The following is a 26,435-nucleotide window of genomic DNA, read 5'->3' as shown; positions in this document are numbered from 1 at the left end:
TTAATTCCAACAATCTAGCCATTATCAGCACAATAAAATATCAATAAAATATTTGATATTTTCAAATAAAATAAAATTTATTTGTTCAATAAAATATCAGCTTCTTTAGGCTTCAGATAAATAATCATTAATTTACTGATAGTGGTGCTAGCAAATTAGTGAAGTTCAGTGATTGGCATACACATGTATACTTCTGAAGAACTGAAATCAAATTTCTATTGTCTTACAGGCATTCTTAGCATACCTAAATGATCTCATTTAGTGGGAAATTATCCTGTGTACAAAAATCCCTTTCAATAAAGGTCCTTAAGTATTCTGCTCCTAAATTTTCACTGTTAGAATAATTTTCATGATTTTTCTGTAGTAATTTTATCAATAACCAGCTTACACTCAGATCCTCTTTTTAATTTTAGTAAAACACCTTGTCCCTGCCCTCCATACAGTGGAGCTTTATATAGAGTCAGTTGTTAAATCTACCTTTAATTTTCGCCAGCTGAATACTTCTAGAGCCTTTAGCCTCATCTCCCTGGTAGTTGTTCCTTAGTGTAGATTGGGAAGGCCCTAGGCTTGTCTTTAAAAAAAAATAAAGAATAAAGGTGGTAGGGGCCGGCAGGGGAAGAGACAGAGTTACTGTCCTTTTATTTTGTTAGTGTTCTGGCTCAGGAACTCCATTCACATTTTCAAATCTTCTTTAACTTCTTTCTTTTTTTAAAAACTTCTTAACCTTGCAGTTCAGATATAGTTTGAGGTCTTTAAAATTCTGTCCAGAAAGCATCTAGACACTGAAATAAATGTCATTCTATTGTCAAAACAGATTTAGAGTTTAGAAGAAAATAAACTGTCTTTCTCAAACACATATGCTCTTAGGAGGCTAGTGTATATTAACTCTTATTTCTCTAGTGTCTGGGGCAAAGTCTCTTTTACTGTGTTCCTTAAGGGAGTTTGGAGAAATTACATTTTTATAGCCAACTCCTGGTTCCATGGATCACTGAAATACACATTTTAAAAAGTGTTTTGTTATTTAAGCTTCTATCACTGTTAATTGCCATACTACAGAATTTGACAGTTATGTTCTCCTGTCTTTCCCATTTTGAGTGAGGATACTAATTGAGAGTTAAAATGCACCAAAGTCAAGCGGCAGAAGAGAGATAACAAAAGATTTAACTGCATATAAACTAGACAAATCCTGAGCACTGATGAACTTGATAACTAATATATTACTACTTTGGTTAAAACTATATCAAGTAAAATTTTGAAATACAAGATTAATAGTCACTGATGTTGAAGTTTGCCAGTACATTTTTCCCTTAAGATATAAGGTACTGGAATGAATGGTGATGTATTAGAAACTTACTTTGTTCCTTTTTCTGGATATTTTGTGTAAATAGAATTATATACTATGTAATCTTTTGCTTCTGCCTTCTTTCACTTTTTGTATGTTTTTGAAGTTTATCCGTATTGTAGAATGTATCAATATTTTGTTTCTTTTTATTGCTTAATAGTATTCCATGATGGGCATTTGGGTTTCCCATCTTTGTCTGTTATGAACAATGCTGCTGTGAATATCCACATATCAGGTTCTGTGTAGACAGATGTTTTCATTTCTCTTGGGTAGATTCCTAAGAGTGAAACCACTGGATTATATGGCAAGTTTATGTTTAATGTTTTAAGAAATTGCAAGCTGTTTTCCAGAGCTGTTGGCACCATTTTACATTCTTACCAGCAGAGTGTGAAGGTGCCAATTTCTTAATATCCTCACTGATACTTGTCATTGTCTTTTTTAGTATAGCCATTTTAGTCAGTATTAAGTAATATCTCATTGTGGCTTTAATTTGCATTTCCCTAATGATTCAACTGACTCTTAAATTTGCTGGTTATACATGCTGAGTATTTAGTGTTCCTATATGAAATGCCTTCCTGATAACCCTTTATGTATTTCATACCCTTTGCCTTCTGAAAGCAGGTTCAAAACAGCAAGGCAGTCTTCAAAGACATAGTCTCAGAATGTCAGAAGCATTATGTTTACAATTTTGCAACCTTGTCTAGGTTGAAAACGTGATTCTGAAGTATGATTTACTTAAAATAAGCATTTGGCAGTTATTACACAACTGGTCTAAATGTATGCTTTTCTTTGACACATGACTCCTATAGAATATGTATGAAATTATTGCCTATTGTGTATATGGGTATATATGTATTTATTTAAAATAAGTATTTGAGATTATTTCCTTGAAATCATAAAAATAACAGTATTAGGTAATGATAAGTAATAAAATGAGTTAGTTAACTTTTAAAATAATCTCATAGGACAACTTCTTAGTCTGGATCTATATGCGATCTTTATAAGAGAAAAAAAATCTCCTATTTGGACATAATATTTAAATGTTCAATTTCTTGTTTGTGAATTTTTTTTAATTTTATTTATTTTATTATTTTTTAAATGGAGGTACTGGGGATTGAACCCAGGACCTCGTGCATGCTTAGCATATGCTCTGCCACTGAGCTATACCCACCCCCCTGGCCCATGAACCATTTTTAAAGGTAAAATATACCTGCATACCTTTCAATAAGGAATTAAAATAATGACGCATCTTTAAATTGACATTCTTAATAGCCATTAAAAATGATGATATGGTGTATTTTGAAATGAAGAGAATTATGTGAGGAAAAAGGTAAGAATTCCAATATTAAACAACATATGTTGTGTGTATAATGTTTTAATTTTTCTTACTAAGAATTCTCATGCATAAATATGGTCATTTTTAAAGGTCTGGAAAGCTATACACAGATATCTTAGCCATAATTTCCCCTGAGTACTGAAGTTAGAGTGATTTCACATTATTTATGCCATTCAGTATTTCCTGAAATTTTTTTGCAACATTTATTAATGTTATAAACAGAAAAAATGAGTTTGTGTAAGAAATAAGTTTATTGAAGTCACAAGTTGATTAAAACTATCATTAGAAATTTATTTAACAGAACTTTTGTTCAAAAACCAGTTCTATAAACAGTAGGATCCTATATATATAGCACAGGGAACTATATTCAGTACCTTGTAATAACCTATGATGAAAAAGAATATGGAAAGGAATATATATGTGTGTGTGTTTGTGTATAAATGAATATGCTTTACCCCAGGAATTAACACAACATTGTAAATTGACTATACTTCAATTAAAAAGCAAACAAACAAAAAACAGTTTCTGAACTTAAAAGCCACAGAAGTAAAGGAGTGTAAAAAGATAGAAAGAGGGCAAGTGGACTTGGGAAGTCTTGTCCTTTACTAAAGAAGTGAATTTGCTCATCCAGCTTCCACTAGTTCTATCACATGATTTGACAAAAATACACATTGTATTTTTTTCTTACAGTCTTAAATATCTCACAGTAGAAACCTAATAATTGGACTCCAAGTATGATTAATGAAGAAAAAAATCTTTTTGATCTAAAACAGACCGATTTCACATATTAAACACCCATTCGTACTCCGTGTAACTTTAGCTCTTAAGCAGTTCACTGTTGCCTTATGTGCATAGTTACCCAGCTCCTCTAGTTGCCAGGCAATCAGCAAACTTCTATTCCTATGACTTAGTTTTTTTTGGAGTTGTGCCAGTGAATATATAAAGAAATAAGGCAAGAACCAAGCTTTATTGTTCAAGACCATTTAAGTGCCATTAAAAACCACAATGAATGAGGTAATTGCCAGAGTAAAAAAGTATTAAATTGAAAGTAAAAATTCTTTGGATGAGTTCTTACTCTCTCAGGAAATGAAAATCTGCATTAAAAAAAAAAATACTGTAAGTGTCTCATCTTTATAGGAATTCTTTCAAATAAAAATGGAGACATTCTGTTTTTTTGTGTTCCTGTAGCGATTCTGGTAAAAAGCATACTTCTTCCTGTTGTGAATACCCTGCGTTCTCATCGCAGGTCTGCTCCAAGTTTCAGTCATCTGTTGCCCCCATCCCTTCTGTTGGTGAAGCAAATGTGTCTGCGCCTAGTAAGGGCCGGTCCCTCCTCTGTGCCTGTGTCCCTTCTCATCTGTTCACCATGGAACCGCATGTGAACTGTGCGGTCTCGACCTGCCTCTTTTCTTGGAGTGTCTTCTCAACACTTGGAGTGTCTTGCTTTAGGCCAGTTTTCGTCTAAGGGTGGACCATTGTTATCAGAATAACCTGGACGTGCAGATTCCTAGACAAACCCCAAATTGGCTGAACCAGAAAGGGAGAGGGGGAACCTGGGAAACCTGCATTTTTCACAGGCAGATCAATGTTCAGGAACCTTTCCTGTAAGCTCTTAGAAACAGGCCAGCACACGAATGTCCCCGGATCCTGCATGTCCTACGTTCTCCCTTCCTCTTCACAGCAGGTTTCAGAAACAGTCCCCTGTGCTCATCCCTGCATCTTTACCCCTCATATCCTTGTCTAGCAGGACTCCATACTTTAATTGTGTGCCCCATCATATTCCTGAGCATGTCCTCTCAATGTATATTTACTTGTTTATGAATTAGATACATATGCTGCTATGCCAGTGTATTAAATATGTTATAGAACAATGTAAAGAGGAGCTAGAAAGTAAATAATAGTTTTAATTTTAAGAATGTATTAACACTATATCATTTAATGCATGTAGATATAAATCTATTTTTTAAATACCCTTGATAATTTTGAATTTGGGGGCATACTTTGTCAGGTCTCAGTAGATTGATTTTTTTTTCTTTTACATAAAAATGTAGCTCTTGAAGGGACTCATGCTAAAAAAAAAGTAGATGTGTTACCCCTGCCATTTTCTTCTGGTAAGCAGTCCGCAGTGTGCTTACATCATTACTGTCAGCCTCAATGCCTTTGTAATCTTTTTTAAGCCAGGTTGAAGGTTAATTCAGTTAAAACTCCATAGTATAATCTGTAAGTCCACTAAACCAGGCACATGTGAACTGCGAAAGTTTGTGACATGATGAGAGTAGAGGTAGGAGTGAGCCTGCCACTGTGAACCCCCTGCTTTGTGGTACTTTCTTCCCTCAGGATCACTCCTGTAGCCTGAGAGGGAGCCACTGTTGATCCAGATATTAAATATTATTTAGTTTTTTTGTGTTGACCCAGTTGCTCTTATCGAAAATCTGTGGGCGGGGGAGGGTATAGCTCAGTGGTAAAGCGCATGCCTAGCATGCATGAGGTCCTGGGTTCAATCCGCAGTACCTCCATGAAGGGAAGAAAGAAACCTAATTACCCCCACCACCACCACCAACAACAAAAATCTGTGGATCATTTCCACGTATTTTTCTACTTTTCTAACTACCCTCTGACTCCACAGTGCAATCACCAAGACTTGTTTCTGCTTCCTACTTTTTTTGTGTGTGTCCGTTCACTTTTCTGCCACCACTGTCACCACGCTAGTTCAAGCCACCGCTCCCCCAGAGTTCTGCAGTTGTCCCCCGTTGTGCCTTCTGATGCCTGCTCTCTCTACACGGCAGCCTGAGTGACACTGAAAACACCCCCTGGTTTAGCTCTCTGATCGCTTCCATTCCAAAGGGGAGAGGCAGCAGACCTGTCACTGCTTCCCAGCCCGGCTCCACACTCCGCTTTCTCCCTCATCATGTGCCCCTCGGTTCTGTGCTCTAGACAGCCTGACTTTCTCTCTGACCTTCTACAGCGTGTTAAGCGTGTCCCCCGGTACACACAACCCAGCTACCTACATGTTCCTCTGGCAGGAATGGTCTTTTCCCTTCCCTGGTCACTAGCTTCTCATCCTTCATATTTTACTGTAAATATCATTTTTACAAGGAATTCTAGTTTTAGAGCCCCTGGTGTGCCGTTACACTACCCTCTGCTCTGTAACTCTCACCACATGTATGAATAAACTGTCTCACTTACCATCATGTCCCCGGTACCTAAAAATAATAAAGGCTCATTAAATAATGGAGTAAACTGACAGTGTAGTGTTGTTTGTTTCTGTATCATGGACTATTTATTCTGTGAGGATAATGTCCTTGTTTGTTTTGGTCTCCATTATTTTTCCAATATTTAATGCATATGCACACACGCACACATTTACACACAAACATTGTTGACTTAATGTGATGATTCTGCTATTATTCATTTAACGCCTGCCCCCCTCCTTAGGCTATAAAGTGATTATATCTATTCTGTGCACCCATCCTCAGTGCTTAATACAGTGCTTGACGTAAAAGTATTTGGTAATGGTTTTTATTTTTAATCCATTCCTGCTTACTGTAGTTACTAACATGTTTGAACTTATTTCTGACATTCTATTTTATTTTCTGTGTCCTTTGTTTTCTTTTTCTTTTTCTATTTTTGTTTTGTTTAGATTGATCAAGTTTTCTTCCACTGTTTTCCCTCTAAAGGTTAGGAAGTTAAGTATCCTCTTTTTAGTCTTCTAATTATTGGCTTTAAATTCTTAATGCAAATATTAACTCTATATTTTTCTACCAACATCTTACAAGAAGACAGGAACCTCAGAATGGGTTTACCCTTCTACTCCCTTCCCTGCCACCTTTCTTAGGTGATTTTGCTTTTCAATTATTATTGTTTATTTATAAAAATCAGAATTTAAGTTTTACTAATTTGTTTAGTTTTTACTTAACTCACCCCTGCTTCTTTTTTCCTGGCATCTACTCCTTGATGTCCTATGTATTTATATTGGCTATATTATATTTTGTGGGGACAGAAACTTCTCTAATAATTTATTTAGATAGGATTTGGGAGTCGTATATTTTCTGCACTGTTACATATGAGAAAATGTGTTTATATTACCATTCTTCGTAATTACTTTGCCTGGGTATGAATCATACGTTCTCATTTTCCCTCAGTATTTCAGAGATTTTGCTTCGTTGTTTCCCATGAGATGTCTGATACCATTGAAAGCTTTTAGGATTTTGTTTTTATCCTTTCTGTTGTGAAATGTCACTATTATATACCTAGTTTAGTTTTGGGGATTTGTTTTTTCTCCATTCATACTGCCTCTTTCTACAACTCTCAGAAATTTTCCATTATGTGGGAAGTTTTTCCCTTCCATTTTTTTTTTTCTACTTTCTAGACTTCCTGTTAGCTGGACTTGGGCAGTTATGGGTTTATGTTCAGTGGCTATTTGTTCTTTTGCACTGCAGTCTCAGAAAATGTCTTGGCTCAGTCTTCTAATTGATTGATCACTTAGCTTTGTTTGTTCTGCTCTTTGAGACCATCTGTGCTTTCTTCTTTATTTCAGCGTTTAAATTTTTTATTTCCAAGACCCGTAGTTTTCTTTCTCTGAATACAGTATACTCTTGAATTTCTAAAGATAGCCTTTTTTCAGTCTTCTTCTGTACTTGCTGCCATTGCTACAGGGTTTGTTCTTCTGCTGTTGATTTCAGTGCATCTTCTCAACAACATGGGTTGTTGCAGACTCAGGAATTTGCGAGTTCCTGCTCGCCCGTCTGTGAATAGTGCATCTGGTTCTAGCAACTGCGAGGGCAGGACTTGGCGCAAGGCGGGCTGTGCCACGCAGCACCTGTTCTCCGCTGGGACACTCCTCTTTCCTTTTGAGAATCTAAGCATCCTCCCTCACTGCTCAGAGACACACTTTTTTGTTGACAAGGAGTGATGGAGGGTGGGGACCAGAATGTCCGGCTGTTCCCCGTGCAGAGCCCAGCAGTCGTCTCAATGCTTACTGCAAAGCCCCTTCCTGCTCGGTGGATCCTGCGGCTCCTCTCTCCTTGGGATTATTTTGAGAATTTTTTTTTAGTTTTTATACCTTCTCTCTTCAGAGAGCATATTGGCATGGTTTCTTCCTTTAGACCATTTTTATCTGCCTTTCCTCTTTTGGGAATTTCTCAAAATTCCTGATGCCCTAAGAGTAGTCCTCCGTAGCTAATGCTGTATAAAGTTTTTTAAAAAGTGTTATTTACAGGGACTTGAAGGGGAAAGGGCTGCCAGATGCATTGTTCAGAGTGCTATTTTGATCCAGGCTTGTGGTCAAGAATTCAGTATGTCCCTGTTTAAATATATCCTCAATAACATAATATATTCAGATGAAAACATAGATATATTTTAGACTGTGACATATATATGGCTGTCTGCTAATAATAATTTTGCAAAGGTTTTGAGTATAATTATTATATTTCAGTGAATCCATACATTCTTCTTTATCTATGAAATCATAGAACCAGTGTTTTTTCACTGTGTTATTTTTATAGCATATGCAATAAAGCTAATTTCACTATTTTCTTTCTGTTAGGTTACTGGTGATTCAGTCATTCTAAAAGTTCTTCGGTCCAACATTCAGCATGTACTGGTCTATGAGAACCCTGCTCTCCAGGAGAAAGCACTGGCTTGTATTCCAGTCCAAGAACTAAAAAGGAGATCACAAGAAAAGTTATCTAGAGCTAGAAAATTGGATCAAGGTAGTGGCTTTACGTAACCATTCATTGCTCAATAACATCATTGCTAAGTAAACCCTGAGATGGTGCCTTTCACTGTATCGCAATTACAAATATGTAAATATTTGCCTAGTTCTATTTGGATTTTTAAGAAGTACAACAGTAGTGTAATTTTTTATTGCATACACCTCACGCACACATCTGTTAAATTTTTTTCTTTTTTTCCACTCTAATATGTATTTGCAGCTTGATCATTGGCGTGTGATTTTTTTTTAATAGATAACAGTAGAACTTTAGTCTGTGGAATATAGGATGACATTGTTAGTGAATTTTAATGTGAATCTGAGAAAAGCCATATCCAAAATTAATTCATATGATTAGACCATGAACTGTGGACAGAGACTGATTAAGAGTGTGGACATTGAAGCCGGCTGCCTGGGTGTAAATTCAGCTCTGCCACTCGTTGTGCGTCACTGAGCAAGTCATTTAATCTCTATGCCTCAGTTTCTTTATTTGAAAATAGGAGTGATAATTTTAAGAAATAAATGAAATAGTCCATGTAAGTGGCTCAGAGCAATGCCTGCCACATTCATCAGCCAATAATTACTGTCATCATTAGTGGGCTTGGGCTTTTAGTTGTTCAGTTTTTCCAACTTCAGCATTTCTACTTTGAGTTTTTATATCATTGGTTTTTATCCATTAAGTCATTTCTTAATACAGTATTTTCTAGGGGGTTCTGTATTTTTTTTTTTATAGTTGCCGTAGTTTGCAGTACACATTTTAAACTAATCTGTGTTCACCTTCAAAAACATTATCCTGCTCCACGTGTAGAGTAGATACCTTGTAACAGAACTGTCCCACTTCCCTCCATCCCTCATTCGTTTCACTTACCCACGTGCTGGGGTCACCCAGGGCGCTGCTGCTGTTACTGTTTAAGTCATTACTTTAAGACTAAGTAAGAATAACAAAAATAACAGGTCTTATTCGTTTCTTCTCTGATGCTCTTCCTGTCTGCAGGTCCAAGTTCATGGGTTTTCTTCTTCCTAAAGAACTTCTTTTACTGTTTCTTTCAGGGCAGGACTACTAGAGGTGAAGTTCCTCTGTTTATCTTTTTCTGAGAAAGTGTTTTCTTCTCCTTCGCTGTTGGAGGATAATATCCCTGGGATGAAGAATTCTGGGTTGGTGGGTCTTTCCTTTCAGTGACACTTTGAATATTTGACTTCACTCTGTTGCCTACATTGTTTATGACGGGAAGTCCACTGAATCTCTGTCTTTGTTCTTCTTTAGGCTTCCCCCACCTCTGCCCCCCATGCCCAGCTTCCTTCAGGATTTTCCCTTTGTGTTTCGTTTTCTGCAGGATATGATGTGCCTGGTGTAGCTTTTCCATAGTTATCCAGGTTGATGTTTTCTGAGCGTCCCAGGTCTGTGGTTTGTGTCTCATTAATATTGGAAAATTCTCTGTTATTATTACTTCAGATGTTTTTCCTCCTCCGTTTTCTCTTTCTTTTCCTTCTGGTATTCTAAAACAGGGGTATCCTGTGTTTATCTCTGCCTCAGTTTCCCACAGTTCTTAGATGTTTTGGTCCATTTTTTAAGTTCTCCCATGGTCGTTTGAATGCTCTAGGTGTTTGTTTTCTCTTTGATTTTCAGTTTGGGAAGTTTCTGTTGACCTGTCTTCATGCTCACTGACTGTGTGTCTGGTCTACTGAGGAGCCCATGAGAGGCGCTCTTCATTTCTGTCGCAGGGTTTTTGATTTATAATGTTCCCTTTAGATATTTTTTAGAGTTTCCATCCCTCTGCTTATATTTCCTGTCTATTCTTATACGTTGTCTGCCTTTCTCATTATAGCCCCTAACATATTAATCATAGTTATTTTAAATTCCCTAATTCCAAAATTTGTGCCATATATGAGTGGTTCTGATGCTTGCTGTATCTCTTCAAACTTTTTTCTTGCCTTCAAGTTTTTTCCTGCCTTTTAGCATGCCTTGTAATTTTTTGTTACAAGTTGGATATGATGTATTGGGTAATAGGAACTGAGATGAACAGGCCTTTTATGTAAGGTTTAAATGTCCGTTTAACTAGGAATTGGACACAATTAATTAAACTGTGTTAATGTTTGCTGTGTCAGGGGCTTTGAATTCTGGTGTTCTTCAGGTCTGCTTGTATGTGGATGTTGTCACTAAATACATACTATAGTGCTATGTGGTCCAAGGTTGGTTGAATCCACTAATGTGGAACCATAGAGGGCCAACTGTAAAGTTATACACGGATTTTCCACTGTACGGGGGATCAGCACCCCTAGCCCTTGAGCTGTTCAAGGGTCAACTGTACATCCTTTCACATCAAAAATAAGAGCAGTATAATGGAGTTTCACTGTAAGCAGGGGAGAAGGAACACATCAGGTTGTTTGTATGGTGTTATGAAAATTAGTGAAAGATTGGGCTTTTTTTTAAAGTTCATGAAGGATAAGTTGAATTTATAACCTGGGACGCTAAAGGACATGTTAAGTCAGGGATCAGGGATTTTCTTCCAGATGTGGTGGACAGTGTACATGGAGTTAGAAAAGTGCAGGCCTTTTATGGGTAACAGTGAGTAATACAAACCGGCTGCGTGTGGGGTAGGGAGCGAGGGATCAGGTAGGCTGAGACAGTATTTTGGTTGACATTGAATTTCAGGCAGAGCAATGCATACTGAATTTCTTTTTATATTTTCAATATTTTAAAAAAGAATTAGAGGTAAAATGAAACAAAGGATACTTGTGATGAGATTTTGAAGTAGAAAATAAGAACCAAGAAATCTGAAGGATGAACATATCTTGGTCATAAGGCTGATGTTATCGTGTTAGTGGGATTGACTATAGAGCAGAAATGTTATATAATCTGCTCATTTACTAGGACAAATGTTCTTGATTACTTAATTCAGCAGGGTTAACCATTGAAGCTTTTGGCAAGTGCGTGATATCAGAGGTGCGCTCAAGGAAGATTAATGCAGAGCAATAACTTGTGAGATGAACAGAATCAAGAGAGTACAGGGAGAGAAGAGTTCAAACACAATAGTAATAGAATTTACATAAGAAAGATAAGGTGAACCAGGTATTGTGACTACAAGGGAGGAGATGGATGTGAGAGTTGGGGTGACAGAGTATATGGAATTTGCAGATGATGGTTATACAGTTGATAGGACATGGGGTTAAGTACGTATAAGGAATATGTCAAAGAATACTGCCTAGTTTTAAATTTAGGCAACGAGCAGATGAGAGGAGTCAATAGGAACAGGCATTGAGGGGAAATGAAGTGTCTGCATTAAGACACCTGCTGGACATCGTTTGGACTCCAAAGTGAACATGGGGGCCTGGAGCTTCACAAGAGGTCAGGCCTTGAAATATACTTTAGGGTGATAGGTAAAGCCATGCAAGGAAGTGAGAGTGCCAAGATCGAAAAGACGAGGGGGGGAGGGGAAGTATTGTAGAGGTTCTAGAAAGCAAGATCGCACTAGCCACATGTGGATATTTACATTTGAAATAATTTAAATTAAATAACACTAAAAATTGAGTTTTTCAGTTGCATTCAGTACCTTTCAAGAACTCAGTAACCACAAGTGATTATTGGCAACCCTAGTGGATGGTGCAGATGTGAGTTACTTCCATTATTACTGGAAGTCCTATTGGATGGTGCTGTTGTTGAAAACAGTAAGATGCTGAAAGAGTAAGAGGAGTAAGTGAAGGAAATTTAACCCTGTGGTGAAATAAGCGGTGTGGTAGGCATATTGAGTGTATCAGTTAAGAGTTACGTTGGGCTGTGAGTAATAATGACTTGACCCCAATGGGTTAGAATTTATTTTCTCATGTAAGAAATTATTGAGGTAGGCAGTCTGGTGCTAGTGGTAAGCTCTAAGACATTATCAGAGGCCTAGGTTTGTGTCTTTTGACTCTAGCATACATGGTCCATCCTCTGGGTAACCTCACAGTCCAGGATGGCTGCTAGAGCTCCAGCTATTACATCTGCAGACCAAGCATCAGAAAGAAGAAAGGGAGAAAACAAAAAAGTTCACCTCTAAGATGAGCCTGTTCCCCTGAATCAGCCTGCTTTGCCATCTCACATGAAGCCTAGTTCTTGGGCCACACTTAGCTGCAAGGGAGGCTGGAACCTGTAGTCTTGTAGCTGGCACACTGCCATCCCAAATAAATTGGAATTCTGTTAAATAAAGAAGTGACAAGCAGATACTGTGTGGCAACAAGCTGTCTCTGCCCCAGTGATTCTCAGGCACTGAGATGATGATGATGACAGGGCCTCTTCTGTCCAGGCTGGTGGGTTTCTTTCTTCATGCAGTGGCATCCTTTTTCCTCCCCAGACAAAATTTTTTTTTCTGGGTTTCTGAGTGAGGAAAAGTATTCTGATTTGAAGCAGAAATGGGGACCATAGAGCCCTGCCCCCTGGCGGCACCTCCAGAAGTAGTTCAGGCTCAGAGAAGCATGATTTGATGGTTCTGGCCTGGAAGACTGAAGGTTTGTCGTGTTTAATTGTTCCAAACACAGATGAAACATCCTTTTGGAAGAGAAAGAACCCTGTCATTTTGGAAAAATGATAACAAAATACATTTTGGCTTACTAGATTTTTATGGAGACCTGGGAGGCAGAATATTGAGTCTTAAAGATGTGTCTAAGGATGGGCCTCCCTCTTCTGATGTTTTTACCGGTTTTCTTCTTACTCCCTCTATTTGTGCCAATGTCTGTGGTTTTCATAGGATGAACTAAGGCTTAAACTTCTTAATTTTATTTTTGTCATTGAAAAGTTACCAGAAATCTATTTATATTTGTATGTTATTTTTGAAGATGCTAAATTTATTAATTTGAAGTCTTGATGATAATTTACAAATATGCTCTACACGCTTTAAATATTATCTTCACAGAATTTAGCATCTAAGTCAGATTTTCCTTTCACCCCCATATCTCTAAGCTTTCTGAGCTCTTATCCTGTACAGCCAGGACCCCACTGTAATTTCTCTGAGCCGTAATTAAGCACCTTGTGTAGCCCAGGTACACTGACCGTCGGGTGGGCCTCCCTCTCTGCGTGACAGGCCTCCTTCAGCTGGGCAGTGGCTGCCGTATCCCCGGGGTACAAGTGCATGGAAGCCAAAGTGTGCTGTCTCCCTTCCCCTCCTTTCCCATCTTGATTATGACTACTTGGTGAACAGCAGTGAGTCTGACTAATAGTATGAGGTTGTTTGTTCAGTTCTTCTATCCTTCATTCTCGTATTTACTGAGCATCTGCTGTGTATCAAGCACAACTCCAGTTCTTGGAGATTCAGCAGCAAACAAAACAAAGTCCTTGCAGATGGGACAGGCAAAAAGAGCTACTCACATATGGCAGGTAGTGAGAAGGCTGGGACGACAAGTTGGCAACAGAACAGAGAGCGATTAGGAAGGGTGCAGTTTGCTGAGGCTTGTCAGGAAAGGCTTCTCTTGAGAGCAGTGATTTCCTTCTGGTGGAGGCACTGGCAACTGCAAAGGCTCCCTGAGTGGGAGTGAGCTGGCCATGTTTAAAGATGGCAAGGAGGGCGTTAAGGCTGTGGCGGAAGGAACACGACAAAAAGAGGTCAGAGGGGCAAAAGGGATGTATTAGTTTCCTTTGGCTGCTGTAACAAATTATCACAAACTTGGTTCCTTAGAACAACAGAAATTTATTCTCTCATGGTTCTGGAAGCCAGAAGTCCATAGTCGGTATCACTGGGCCAAAATCAAGGTGTCGGCAGGACACGCTCCCTGGAGGCCCTGAGGGAGAACTTTTTCCTTGGCCCTGCCAGCTTCTGGTGGCCACCTGCAGTCTTTAGCAGGTTGCTGCTCTCTGCACTCTTCAAGACCAGCATCTTCAAGTCTCCTCCTCCACCTTGTCATCTACCTCTGTTTGAGATCTCCCACTGCTTCCCTCCTCAAAGGATACATGTGACTGCATTTAGGGCCCGCCCAAGTAATCCCAGATAATCCCTCCCGTCTCAAACCCATCTCAGAATCCTTAACTTCCTTGGATCTGCAAAGACTTTTTGTTTTGTTTTGTTTTTGCCGTAGGTGGTACATTCAGAGACTATAAGGGTTGGAATGTGGATATCTTTCGGGGGGCCATTTTTCAGCCTACCCCAGGGGCCAGCTGAGAGAACAAGAGGAGAGACTTTGGGTTGTATTCTGAGTGAGACAGAAACCCACTGGAGGGTTTCAAATGACATAACCACCTTGCGTTTTTAAGATCACTCTGCTGTAGGGACTGAGTGGAGAAGGCGGTAGTGCTGTATTTCTAAAAGTTCATTTTCAGTCTAACATTTATGAATATCTCTTTGTTGGTAAGTTTCTTGTTATGCAGGGAAGCGAAACTCTTCCTGCCAATCAGTTCTGCTCCCCCTCTTGCTTAGTGACAGCTGTTATCACATGATGTGTTCCTTTTCATATCTTTTCCTCTGTATTTACACCCATAAATAGTTATCTATAAAAATAAATAAGTTGCATGGGTTTACAGAGAATTTATCATCTCCTGTATATTCAGCTCCTTGGTGCTTTTCACTGATTGTGTCTTGGAAGTCATCCCCTGTCCCTGTGCTGTACGGTGTGCATTCGCTGTTTATGCAGATCTCCACTGACGGACGTCCAGGTTGTTTACGACTCTTCTCTCTTCTGAAAGCTGCTGCGGTGAAGATTCTTGTAAAGCTTGCCTGCGTACATGAACAGTTGTTTCCCTGGGACAGATACAAAAGTGTCAAGGCTGTGTGGTACTTTTATACTGCAGTGGATCCCTGCCGAACAGACAACCTTCCAGTGTGTACCAGAAGTGTCTGAGAGTATTTGCTTCCACTTAAAGAAATTATTGAACTTTTTTGTACTTAAATTAATTTTTCTAATGGCTTTGTTAACATTCTTACTGATCTATAGAAGTTCTTTATATATTCTGGATACTTTTCTTTATTAGACACATTATATATTTTTTCTCCTAGTGTTCTTTGTTTAATTTCATTTAGTGTATCTTTTGAAATACAAAAGTTATAAGTTTTAATGTAAGAAAATGAGTTTTTTCCCATTATTGATTTTATAATTGTGTTTCATTTTCTATCCCAAAGTCATAAACATAAATTTCTACTATTACTTTTATAATAGTCTCTCTCTGTATATAGTATTTATATATTTGTGTGTATGTATATGTGTGTATATATATACACACACACATATGTATTAGAATGAATGGAGTAGAGATCTGATATTTGGATAGCTGCTTGTCCCAGTTCCATTTATTGAACTACTTTGAAAGGCTAACTTTATTAAATACTGTGTATCTTTTAGAAATCTGTCTTTCAAGACTCTTTGTTTCATTGATCTATTTATCTATTCTTTACCAATGTCACAATATTTCAATTATTGGAACTTTGTAATATATTTTGATGTGTAGTGAACAAATTTATCTCATTCTTATTCGAAGTTGTGTTGACTATTTTGTGCATTTTCTCTTTCACATGAATTTTTCAGTTAGCTTGTCAAATTTTATGAAAAATTATTTTTTATTATTTAATTCATTTCATTTATTATTTATTAATATTTATTAAATTGAGATTGCATTAAAGTACAAGTAAATTTATGGAGAGTTAACAACTTGAGAATATTCAGTAGTTCCCATTCAGGAACATAATATACTTTTGGCTTTTTAATATTCACTGTAGTTTTTTATTTTGAAATATTTCAAACATAAATATAAAAATAGAGTATATCAAACACCTGTGACCAGCATCAGACTTTATTAGATTGTAACATTATGCCATATATTTCCTTCATATATGTGTTTTATTACTTATTAATAATAAGATATTAAAGATAGGAATGAGAGCCCCCTCTATATGCCTCCCAGATTCCCCTCTCCTTTCTTTCTTCCCAGAGATACCATGGTCTAGCATACGGCAGAGAGAAATTTTTTATTTGATAAACTGGATATAATATTATATGTCATGCTTACTTGCTAGGGTTGTTACATATAGTGTACACATGGTTGTGCTTTTATGTGTTTTGTGGTGAGTATTCATAGATGAATTATATTGTACAGTTGAACCACTAATTAAAAAAAAGCTAATAGGATGATTTCTAAAGTGTCCAGAATTCTGTGATTTCTGCCTGTAATTTTGTGGCTTCATATTTACTTATGTATATATCTAATAACAAATTTAATATAGTCGTTTAAAAATGTTTTTCAAAATCAGACTTATTTTGTTACCTCCCGCGTGCTTGTGGATCAGTTCCCAGCTGATGGTAGTTCCCTGAGAGGCGCTGGTGTCCGGCTCGCTTGTGAGCGAGTGGTGTCAGGTGGAGGATGCGGTGATCAAGCCCGACTGCGCTGACTGTGCCGTGGATTGTGTCCCTGCACTTCAGCCTGCTTCGCGGCACCTGGCAATTCTGTCTGCATCTTATCTCTAAAGACCCTTTAGGTCATCGTTTGTATTCATGTATTTCAGCTTCATATTTGAGAAGAAAGTATGTATGATGTTTTTCGTTTTTTCAGCTTTAGATCTTAACTTGGTTCTGTCTTAACATCTCAGGTACCAACATAAATGATGAGGATTTTCTTTTGCTGGAGCTTTTACACTGGTTTAAGGAAGAATTTTTTCACTGGGTGAATGACATTGTGTGCAGTAAATGTGGTGGCCAGACTAAGTCCAGAGGTGAATCACTGTTCCCCAATGATGATGAGCGGAAGTGGGGTGCGAACAGAGTAGAAGATCATTTCTGTGACGTGTGTCAGCTCAGCAACCGATTCCCAAGGTGAGTGTCCCCTGGACAGTGAAGTCAGAATAATCTCTTATTGGAATGGTTAGGAGAGAATCTTTATTAAATCAACTTTTTAATCTTCATTTTAATTATTAGAAATGTATTCCTCCAGGACAGGGGTTAGCAAGCTATGGCTGACAGGCTGAGTCCAGCCCACATCCTATTTTTGTAAATAAAGTTTTACTGAAACACATCCATGCTGCTTCATTAACTTACAGTCTGTTCCTGTTTTCACATTATAATGGCAGACTTGATCACTGGAGACAGAGACCATGAGGCCTGCAAAGTCTAAATATTTACTCTGTGGCTTTTTATAGGAAATGTTTGTTGACTCTTAAATATAAATTGAATGTAGTCCTAGCAGTTTAGTGCTGTAAATCTTATATTTCTCTTCCCTTAATACATAAATTTTAACTTTTTGATAACTTTGATAGCAATACTGACAGCGCATAATATAATGCTAAAATGGTAATACTGATCATTGTGATAGTAAATACAATACTGTCCCTAAAGTCATCAGATGGAAATGTGGAAGGATGGAGATACAGAAGGTGAAAATGTAGCATCATGGAATTCCACTGTATTTTCTTTCTAAGGACAAAATTTGTTTTAATTAGATGTGTCCCCCACCAACCTAACTTACCCTCATCTAAATTTTAAACTAAGGAAATTGGATCTTTTCTATTACCTTTTTCCATCCATTAATTTACAGGTCTCTTACCAGATATTCTTAACTGGCAATGCTTCTAAAGTTTGGTTGTATCACCAGGCAAGAAGAGATCATTTTTGAAATATCCAATTTTGGGGGCTCAGGGACTCAGTTCTGTCTTAACCAGGAATCAGTCCTGTGATATACAGAATCTAAGATAAACAGAATCCAATATCCAGTTATTATCTGAAATCATTGCAAGTTACTTCATCGCTCAGCATACATTTTCACAGGCACTTTGCAAAAATTTGAAGACAAAAAATATATGTAATTAAATTCCTCTTCATAAACGCTGGGCAGTTGGGTGTGGACTGACAATGCAGCGTGAAAGGGCACAGGCCAGCAAAGATGTTGATTTATTTAGAGTTTCATTTGCTTGTCTCTGTAAGCTGTTCTCTGTAGAGGGCTGGGAGGATGAACACTATTAGCTGACCTTTCACCTTGGCACAGGTGGTGTACAGGAGATGGAGGCATAGGATGCTCTAAGTCTGCTGTTACTTCTTCATGTGAATGTACAACTTTTTCCAGTAGCTACATTACTTAAATTACAAATTCATTTAACTCAGCTCAGGCAAGAGCATCTGCTTAATGTAAGACCACCTTGTCATTGCAGAGCCAGTTCTCTCATGAAACAGTTTCCTTCCTGACCAAGCTCGTGGCCGACACCTCTGCTTAGCCGGGCACTTTTCCTGCATACCAGCCCCAAATCCTTCTCAACACAATATGCAAAACTTTAATGTTCTTCAGCTGATAATTCTATAATTGGAGTAACTTGTTAAAAGAATGTTGCAAACACATTTCAAAAAACAGCTTCCAACTTAGCAAGCACCTTTAGTTCAGGAGAATAAAATTTCAATCAAAATGATCATTAGAAGGAAAAATAGTATTTTAAGTAAAATTGAGTTCAGCGAAGCTTTAAAATCTTTATTGAGTGGTTTGTTAAAGTTGTTAGCCTTTTAAATACAGTGAGCTAATTATACCACTTACTAGAGTGATACTGATGCTCACAGCAGATTAGTTCCTGGAGACCCTCTGCCTGTCCAGATCCCGCCTCCCTTCGAGGTCCAGCTCAAATCCAACACCCCCCCAGCCCCGCGCCCGTGACACTGATTCTCACCTGCTGTATGGTTTGGGTCTCTTCCTGCCGTGTATTTAAGTTACTTGTGTTCTTTCCTTCTCTCTCAGGACTGTAAACTCCTTGAAGGCTGTACCACTGTGTAATCATTTCCACCCCAGAGTCTAGCGCAGTACCTCGTGTATGCTAGGCTCTTTAGTTACTATTTAAGAATATGAAGTTAAGAAGTACTATTGTTTAGCACAAAGGTAATAGGAATTCTTCAAAGTTTTGATTTTGATAATGAATCAGAGCTTTTGTTGTTGTTTTAAACCAGGTATAATAATCCTGAGAAACTTCTGGAAACAAGATGTGGACGATGCGGCGAGTGGGCCAACTGTTTCATGCTGTGCTGCCGAGCCTTGGGGTTCGAGGCGCGCTACGTGTGGGACTACACAGGTGCGAATGTGCTGCGAGCTGAGACGGGAGGCCTTCACACGTAGGGACTGGGCTTGCGGTCCGGCCGTGTCGTCTCTGTCTGTCACCGTCTGGTCTCGTCAGTCTGAGTTTCCATTTGCCTTCTGTAAAATGACAGTAATAGTGGCCTCACAGGTTTTTTTATGGAAATCACAGGATGTTTGTAGTACCTCTAGCATTTTGCCTGGCCCTTCGCTCTAAAACATTCTTGTATTAACAGTTTATCATGACATTGTTAGTAATGCAGTTTCTATATGGATAGTAACGTGAAATAATGTACTGTAGAAATCTTCACTTTTGTAGAGAGTAGTGTAAAAGATTTAGTAATCTTAATTCAGTATACAGTAAAAATATAATGAAAACCATATGAAATTCGTGTTACTCTTATTTATTTAGTTATGACTTGTGTCATTTACATGTTAAAATGGGTTTCCTTCTCCTTAGATTTTTTTACTCGCATTTCTCTTGTTTTCTTAGAATGAAATGAAACCTTCACTTAATAGTTATCCTTCCCTTACAGTCAGATGTAGACCATCAGTAACCAGAGATCCTCTGTTGGACTGCTCGCTGGTCTGCATCTTAGAGGTCTAGAGAGACTGCAGTTTCAAAGTGGAATGAACGCCTTTACATTAGCAAACTGTGTGCATTAGTCCTATGTTTTTGATGCTGTTCTTTATATTTGCCTTTTTTAGAGTTATAAAACCCACATTGTTTTTAATTAAGCCTAAAATGGTATTAAAGGAGATTTTCCAAAACATTTTCAAGGATTTCAAAGAGATAGAGAAATGAAAACAAGTGTTCTAGAGTTTTGTGTGCCACAAAATGTTCAGCCTTAATGATTAAAATTTAGAATATTGGAAAGTATTATGTGGTTCTCATCTTGGGCATTTGTATATGGTTGTTGGAAGTCATTCTGGCTTCACAGACTTGACTTCTATTTCCTTTTTTGTTGCTGTCTTGTCTCTCACTTGAGTAGACCACGTCTGGACAGAAGTCTATTCTCCCGCTCAGCAGCGGTGGCTGCACTGTGATGCGTGTGAAGATGTCTGTGACAAACCGCTCCTCTATGAAATAGGGTGGGGCAAGAAGCTGTCCTATGTCATAGCATTTTCGAAAGATGAGGTAGGAAGTAAGAGAAAAAAATGTTTTCTAAGAATAAGATTTTTTTTTTCCTTTTTTGACAGCTTTTGAAGGTATAATTGACATAAAGTAAGCAGCATGTATTTAAAGTGTACAGTTTGATAAATGTTGTCATTTGTATACGCCCGTGAAATCACCTTTGCAGGCGAGGTAGTGAACACGTTCACTATCCCTGGACGTTTCCTTGGATTCTTCCTTATCCCTCCTCCTCGTCCCTCTCCAGGCAACCCCTGATTGACTTTCTAAGACTAGATTCATCTTCTTTTCTAGAGTTTTATACAAACAGAATCATATATAATCTTTTTGATGGGGGAGGGGTTATTTTGAGATTCATACCATGTGTGCCATGTATCAGTATTTCATTGCTGAGTAGTATTCCATTGTGTGAATGTACCATAGTTTGTTTATCCACTTGCTGTTGATGGACATTTGGGTGCTTTCCAGTTTTTACTATTTCAAGTAAAGCAGCTATAAACATTCAGCACAAATCTTTAAATGGACATATGCTTTCTTTTCTCTTTGGTAAATGCTTGGAAGTGGAAGGACTGAATCATATGGTAGGTGTATGTTTAACTTTTTAAGAAACTGCTAAACTGTTTTCCAAAGTGATGGTGACATTTTACATTCTCACCAGCAGTATGTGTGAATTCCCAGTTTCTTCATATCCTTGCTGACATTGTCGTCTGACTTCTTCATTTGAGTCCTTTTGATAGATGTGTGGTGGGATCACGTTGTAGTTTCATTTGCGTTTCCCTGTGGACAATACTGAGCATCTTTTTATGAACTTACTTGCCATCCATTTGCCCTCTTTTGCCCATTTTTTTAAAAATTAGGTTGTTCATTTTTTTATTGTTGAGTTTTAAGAAGTCTTCATGTATCCTGAATACAAGTCCTTTTTCAGATACATGCTTTGCAAAAACTTTCTCCCTGCCTGTGGCTTGTCTTTTTATTCTCTCAATGATTTTTGAAGAGAGGAAATTAATGAAGTCCTGTATATTTGTTTGTTCTTTTGTAGATCTTGCTTCCTGATATTATATCAAAAGAACTAGGCTTCCCAGCCCAAACCACAGTGATTTTCTCCTGTATTTTCTTTTAGAAGTTTTATACTTTCAGCGTTACATTTGTGTCTGTGATCCATTTTGGGTTAATGTTTGAACTGAAAGTCATCATTTTGCATATGGATAACAAATTGTTCCAGCGCCGTTTGTTAAAAAAAATTATCCTTTCTCCACTGAATTGTCCTTGCACCTTTGTCAAAAATCAGTTCATAATATATTCATTTACATTCATAATTTACATATTCAGTACAGTGAAAATGGAGTTTTTATTTGTTGAATTTTGTGAAATCAGCTTTGTAGATACATTTTAAACAGCTACATGTTCTGAAAATTTTATCCCATAATCATAGTCTTTCTTGGAAGTGTACCCATTAGAAAATGAATAAAAAGTACATTGTTTTCAATTTTTTCCCCACAGGTTTTAAACAAAGGATACTATTTTTAAAATTCTATTTAAGAATTACTTACATTCTAGGTATTTAGCAAATTAAGGTTGATGATTGCAATCTTGTTAAGTATTTGTATCTTGTAATTCAAGGTGGTTGATGTCACTTGGCGATATTCTTGTAAACATGAAGAGGTAATCTCCAGAAGAACAGAAATTAAGGAAGAGTTACTTCGAGAAACTATTAATGGACTTAATAAGCAGGTATGTGATGGGCATTTGTTATTTTTGAGAGGACATTTGAAATTCTTTAATCAGGAGTAGCCAATTTTTAACCTATTGAAGTTCTTAAAATAGTAGCATTATTTTGCAAACAAAAACATTTAAATATGTTAAATATCTTCCTGTTCGTTGAAAATTTTGAGGACTCATTTTAAATATCATGGGGGTGGGGTTTTTTTGCATTAAATTGTCACATCTCAAAGATTAGTGAAACAGAATTTCAGTATATGTGATACTTGACATAAAAAAAGTATGTTGCCTTGTTTTTCAGAGTAATTGTGTCTCGAATATAATTGTACACACTCACACTCAGCACTTGTCCATGTATGGAAATTTCTGAAACAAGGCACAGGAAATTGTTAACAATGACTATTTCTGGGAATAGGAATGGGAGTCCAAAAGGGAAGTTTCAGCTTTGATTTTATACCACTTCGGCAGCACTGAAGGTTTCACTATATAGATGCATGTTATTTTTCATGATTTAAGAAACAATGAATTTTGCTTCCGGCAGGCAGTTAGAGTAGGGAGGATCAGCTTGCAGGGCCTGAGACTCAAGGTGGATTTCATTCTACCTGGAATTTCACTTTCCTTCTAGTGTGTGGCCCTTCCGAGAGCCTAAGCTGAAAGCCTGGAGTATTTACTAGAGCCTTGGAAGGCCCTGAACTCCAATTATTTACTCCCCAGCACTGAAAATACTGCTGCAAATTCTGCTTTGTGCTTTAGCCTGTTCTGTGCCTGGCTTTTTGTGCCACTTAATAATTGGTGGATGCCTGGGGAGAAGAGGCGCTGTTCAGGTCACGTGTTTATTTCTTCCCTTGGGATCTTAGCCTCCTCAGTTCTGGCTACCTCGGTAGCTTTCTGCTGTGTTCAGACGGGGGTTGGTATGTGCGTGTCGTGTGTGTGTGTCCTGCCTCCCTCGCTGTTGCTAGCAGGACAGTTGGTCTGACACAGGCATGGGAAGTATGGGTGTTAAATGATTTCTTCACATAAAATTGGTAAAATTGTTTTAAGTTTCCACAGTGTGTGCCCTATTTTCCAAATAATTATGTGTATGAAAATAAAAGTGGTTACTTCTTTCAAGATCCTGTTAAAATGCAATGCCTTAATTATATTCATACTTAGAGATGGACCTCTACATTCCCCTAATTTTAATGACTCTTTTTTTCAAACATGAATTACAGAGGCAAATATCTTTGTCAGAAAACAGAAGAAAAGAACTTCTCCAGAGGATAATTGTGGAGCTTGTTGAATTTATATCTCCCAAAAGCCCTAAGCCTGGGGAACTTGGTGGAAGGATATCTGGGTCATTGGCGTGGAGAGCAGCCCGAGGTGAAACGGGTCCAGAGGTATTTAACTCATTACAGCGTGATGATCTCCTCACTTTCCCACTTCCTATCCAGTGCCCTTTACTTACAGAAAAATGCATTGGCCATGACCTTTCCATGAACTTTTCAGAGTAATTGTTTAAAAATGTAAACATTTGAAGAGAACCAATTATTGATTGGCATAGTATAATTACATATAAGAGTTTAACAAAGCAGTTAAAAGAGTTTTTTCATTGATTACCTTATGTAAATTTCTAGTGCCGTGTAACTGTTACCGTAGTACATAAAAATGCACAAAGTGTAAGTGTACAGCTTAACAAATTTTCACAGATTGTGGTTACCCCCTAACCAGAATAAGAAATAGACAACCAGATGTCAGAAACAACCATGATTTCTTTTCCAGTCACTACCTTTCACCCCTAAGAGTGACCGTTGTCCTGATCTCTAACATCTTGGACTAGTTTTGCTTGTTACTGTGCTTTATGTAAATGGAATCATATAGGATGTACTCTGTTGTGGGTGGTCTTTTTCTCCTAACATTAGTGAGATTCATACTTATTGCTGCATATTTATAGCATGTTATTCTCATTGCTGTATAATATTCCACTGTGTGAATATACTATAATTTATCCGCATCACTATTGGGTATTTGGATTATTTTTCGATTTTAGTTTAAAGCTATGCTGCTATGCTATTTGTAATAACCAAGACGTGGAAGCAGCCTAAATGTCCATCAACGCTCACACAGTGGAATATTACTCAACCATAAAAAAATGAAATGTTGCCATTGGTAGCAACATGGATGGACCTATAGACTGTCAGAACAAGTGAAATAATGAGACAGGGAAAGACAAATATTATATGATCTCACTTATATGTGGAATCTAAAAAATAGTACCAATGAACCTATTTACAAAACAGAAACAGACTCACAGACATAGAAAACAAACTTACGATTACCACAGGGGAGGGAGATGGATTAGGAGTAGGGGATTAACAGATACACACTACTGTATATAAAATAATAAAGCAACAAGGATATATATTTACCATATAGCATAGAGATATATTCAGTATCTTATAATAACCTAGAGTGGAAAATAATCTGAAAAAAATATATATAACTGAATCACTTTGCTGCACACCTGAAATTAACACAACATTGTAAATCAACTGTACTTCAATTTAAAAAAATTGTGCTGCTGTAAACATTCACAGACGTGTTTTCAGTGAATGTGTGCATGCGTTTCAGGTGGGTGCATACCTAGGTGCAGAACAGCTGGGTCGTGGAGTATGAGGACGTTCAGATGCTGCCAAACAGTTTTCGAAAGTGGCTGTGCCAGTTTACACTCTTAGCAGCAGCAAATGAGATTTTTCTACATCTTTGCCTATGATCTTTTTCTTGTTAGCATATCTAGTGGTATATAGTATTATTATATGGTGGTTTTTAATTTGCATTTTGGTGCTGACTAATGATGTTGAATGTTTATTCTTTAAACTTTTGGATATCCTGTGTTGTGAAGTCCTGTTCAATTCTGTGAAAACTTGATGAAATGCAGTGGGATAAATAATAGAATCTGTGTAATGCAGCTGAACAAAATGTTTATTTTTTATTATATACTTGCATACATCTGGTTTTGGCTAGAAATTGTTGATGTGAGTATTATTACATAGTCAAACTTATTTTAAGATATTATCATTTGATTAATCCCCTGAAATTAAATAATGCACAATGAAAGTGTAATTTCTAGAGTTAGAGGCTAGCTGAAAAGCACTGTGCTCTGTGATGGGCGTTAAAGACGTGCAGTAGACTGTCCTTTGCCCTTAGGAAGCTTAAAGTTGACTCACTAAAAAGCATTTAATATAAATGTCTAAAGATATATAATGAAAAGTGCTTGAGAAGAAAATAATCCATCACAGTAGCAATATCAAAGGGTTCCAAAGTTTTGTTTTTCTTAATTTGTGACAACTAATTTCTCTAATAAAGAAATATGTCCCTAAGGGGTGAGTTATCCCTAATAAACTATATTTGCTTTTTAATTTATCCCATCATCTTTAGCTGGCAGTTCGAAGTATTGGTTGAACCATAGAATTATAAGGTCTAAATTCAAAAATATTTCAGATCACTGCTGATGCAGTGCAAGTTACAAGTATAAATCTAAATGAAGCCAATTTAAAAGAGCTACTGTAATTCACAGCTGTGTTCAATTTAAAACATGGGTATTTAGGTCTTCGTTTCTTTTTCTTTTTATGGATGGGTGTGCTTCCTCTTGCGTAGCATATAAATTGATTAAACTTTAAAAATATGAACTGGGTCATGTGCTGCCCAGATTGTTTTCGCTTTTGAAAATTTCTAAAATTTCTCAATTACTGGAGACCATATGAGGACCATGGATTTAAAAAATGATTCTTGTCTTTAGAATTAGATGTTCGTTTTAAAAGTATATTGAAAAATATCAGTCCTAAAAATTTAGGGAACTATACCTTGAAATCAATCGGAAAAAAAGGAAATACTGGTGATATCATTTTCATAAAAAAAAAGTTTTATCCTAATGTTAGTGTTTAAAGAATTCATGAAAGACTAAGTTTATAAATGATACGTTCAGTAACACTTATTTTTCTTTTCTCTTTAGTAATCAGTTAATTTTGGTAAAAATAGTAGATAATGCTACCTTAAAATTTTAATTCCATTTAGTTTATTGTCAATGCTCTGAAATATCTTTGCTAAAGAAGAGAAAAAAATGAACTGGGAAGTATTGTTCTATGCTTGTTTTAAAGTGCAGTTTACTAATTCATAGTGATAAAGTCACTCTCTAAAAATGATAGACTGCTTTTTTCTGACCTTATC

The 26,435-nt window shown here is 37.2% G+C and overlaps 1 protein-coding gene across 3 annotated transcripts in view; it reads left to right on the top strand.

Moving 5' to 3' along the window:
• Window positions 1-26,435, top strand: part of NGLY1 (N-glycanase 1) — a 47,938-nt gene that overhangs the window by 11,853 nt on the left and 9,650 nt on the right. For all 3 annotated transcript variants that reach the window (XM_064491162.1, XM_031434994.2, XM_031434951.2), the window contains exons 4-9: window positions 8,224-8,389; window positions 16,929-17,151; window positions 19,258-19,379; window positions 20,374-20,519; window positions 22,134-22,244; window positions 23,444-23,608. In XM_064491162.1, the coding sequence (XP_064347232.1) occupies window positions 8,224-8,389; window positions 16,929-17,151; window positions 19,258-19,379; window positions 20,374-20,519; window positions 22,134-22,244; window positions 23,444-23,608 (933 nt within the window). The remainder of the gene's footprint in view (window positions 1-8,223; window positions 8,390-16,928; window positions 17,152-19,257; window positions 19,380-20,373; window positions 20,520-22,133; window positions 22,245-23,443; window positions 23,609-26,435) is intronic.

Source organism: Camelus dromedarius, chromosome 2, assembly GCF_036321535.1.
Source record: "Camelus dromedarius isolate mCamDro1 chromosome 2, mCamDro1.pat, whole genome shotgun sequence".
Lineage (NCBI taxonomy): Eukaryota > Metazoa > Chordata > Mammalia > Artiodactyla > Camelidae > Camelus > Camelus dromedarius.
Note: the sequence above shows the minus strand (reverse complement) of the source record. Positions and strands in the feature narration are given on the sequence as shown.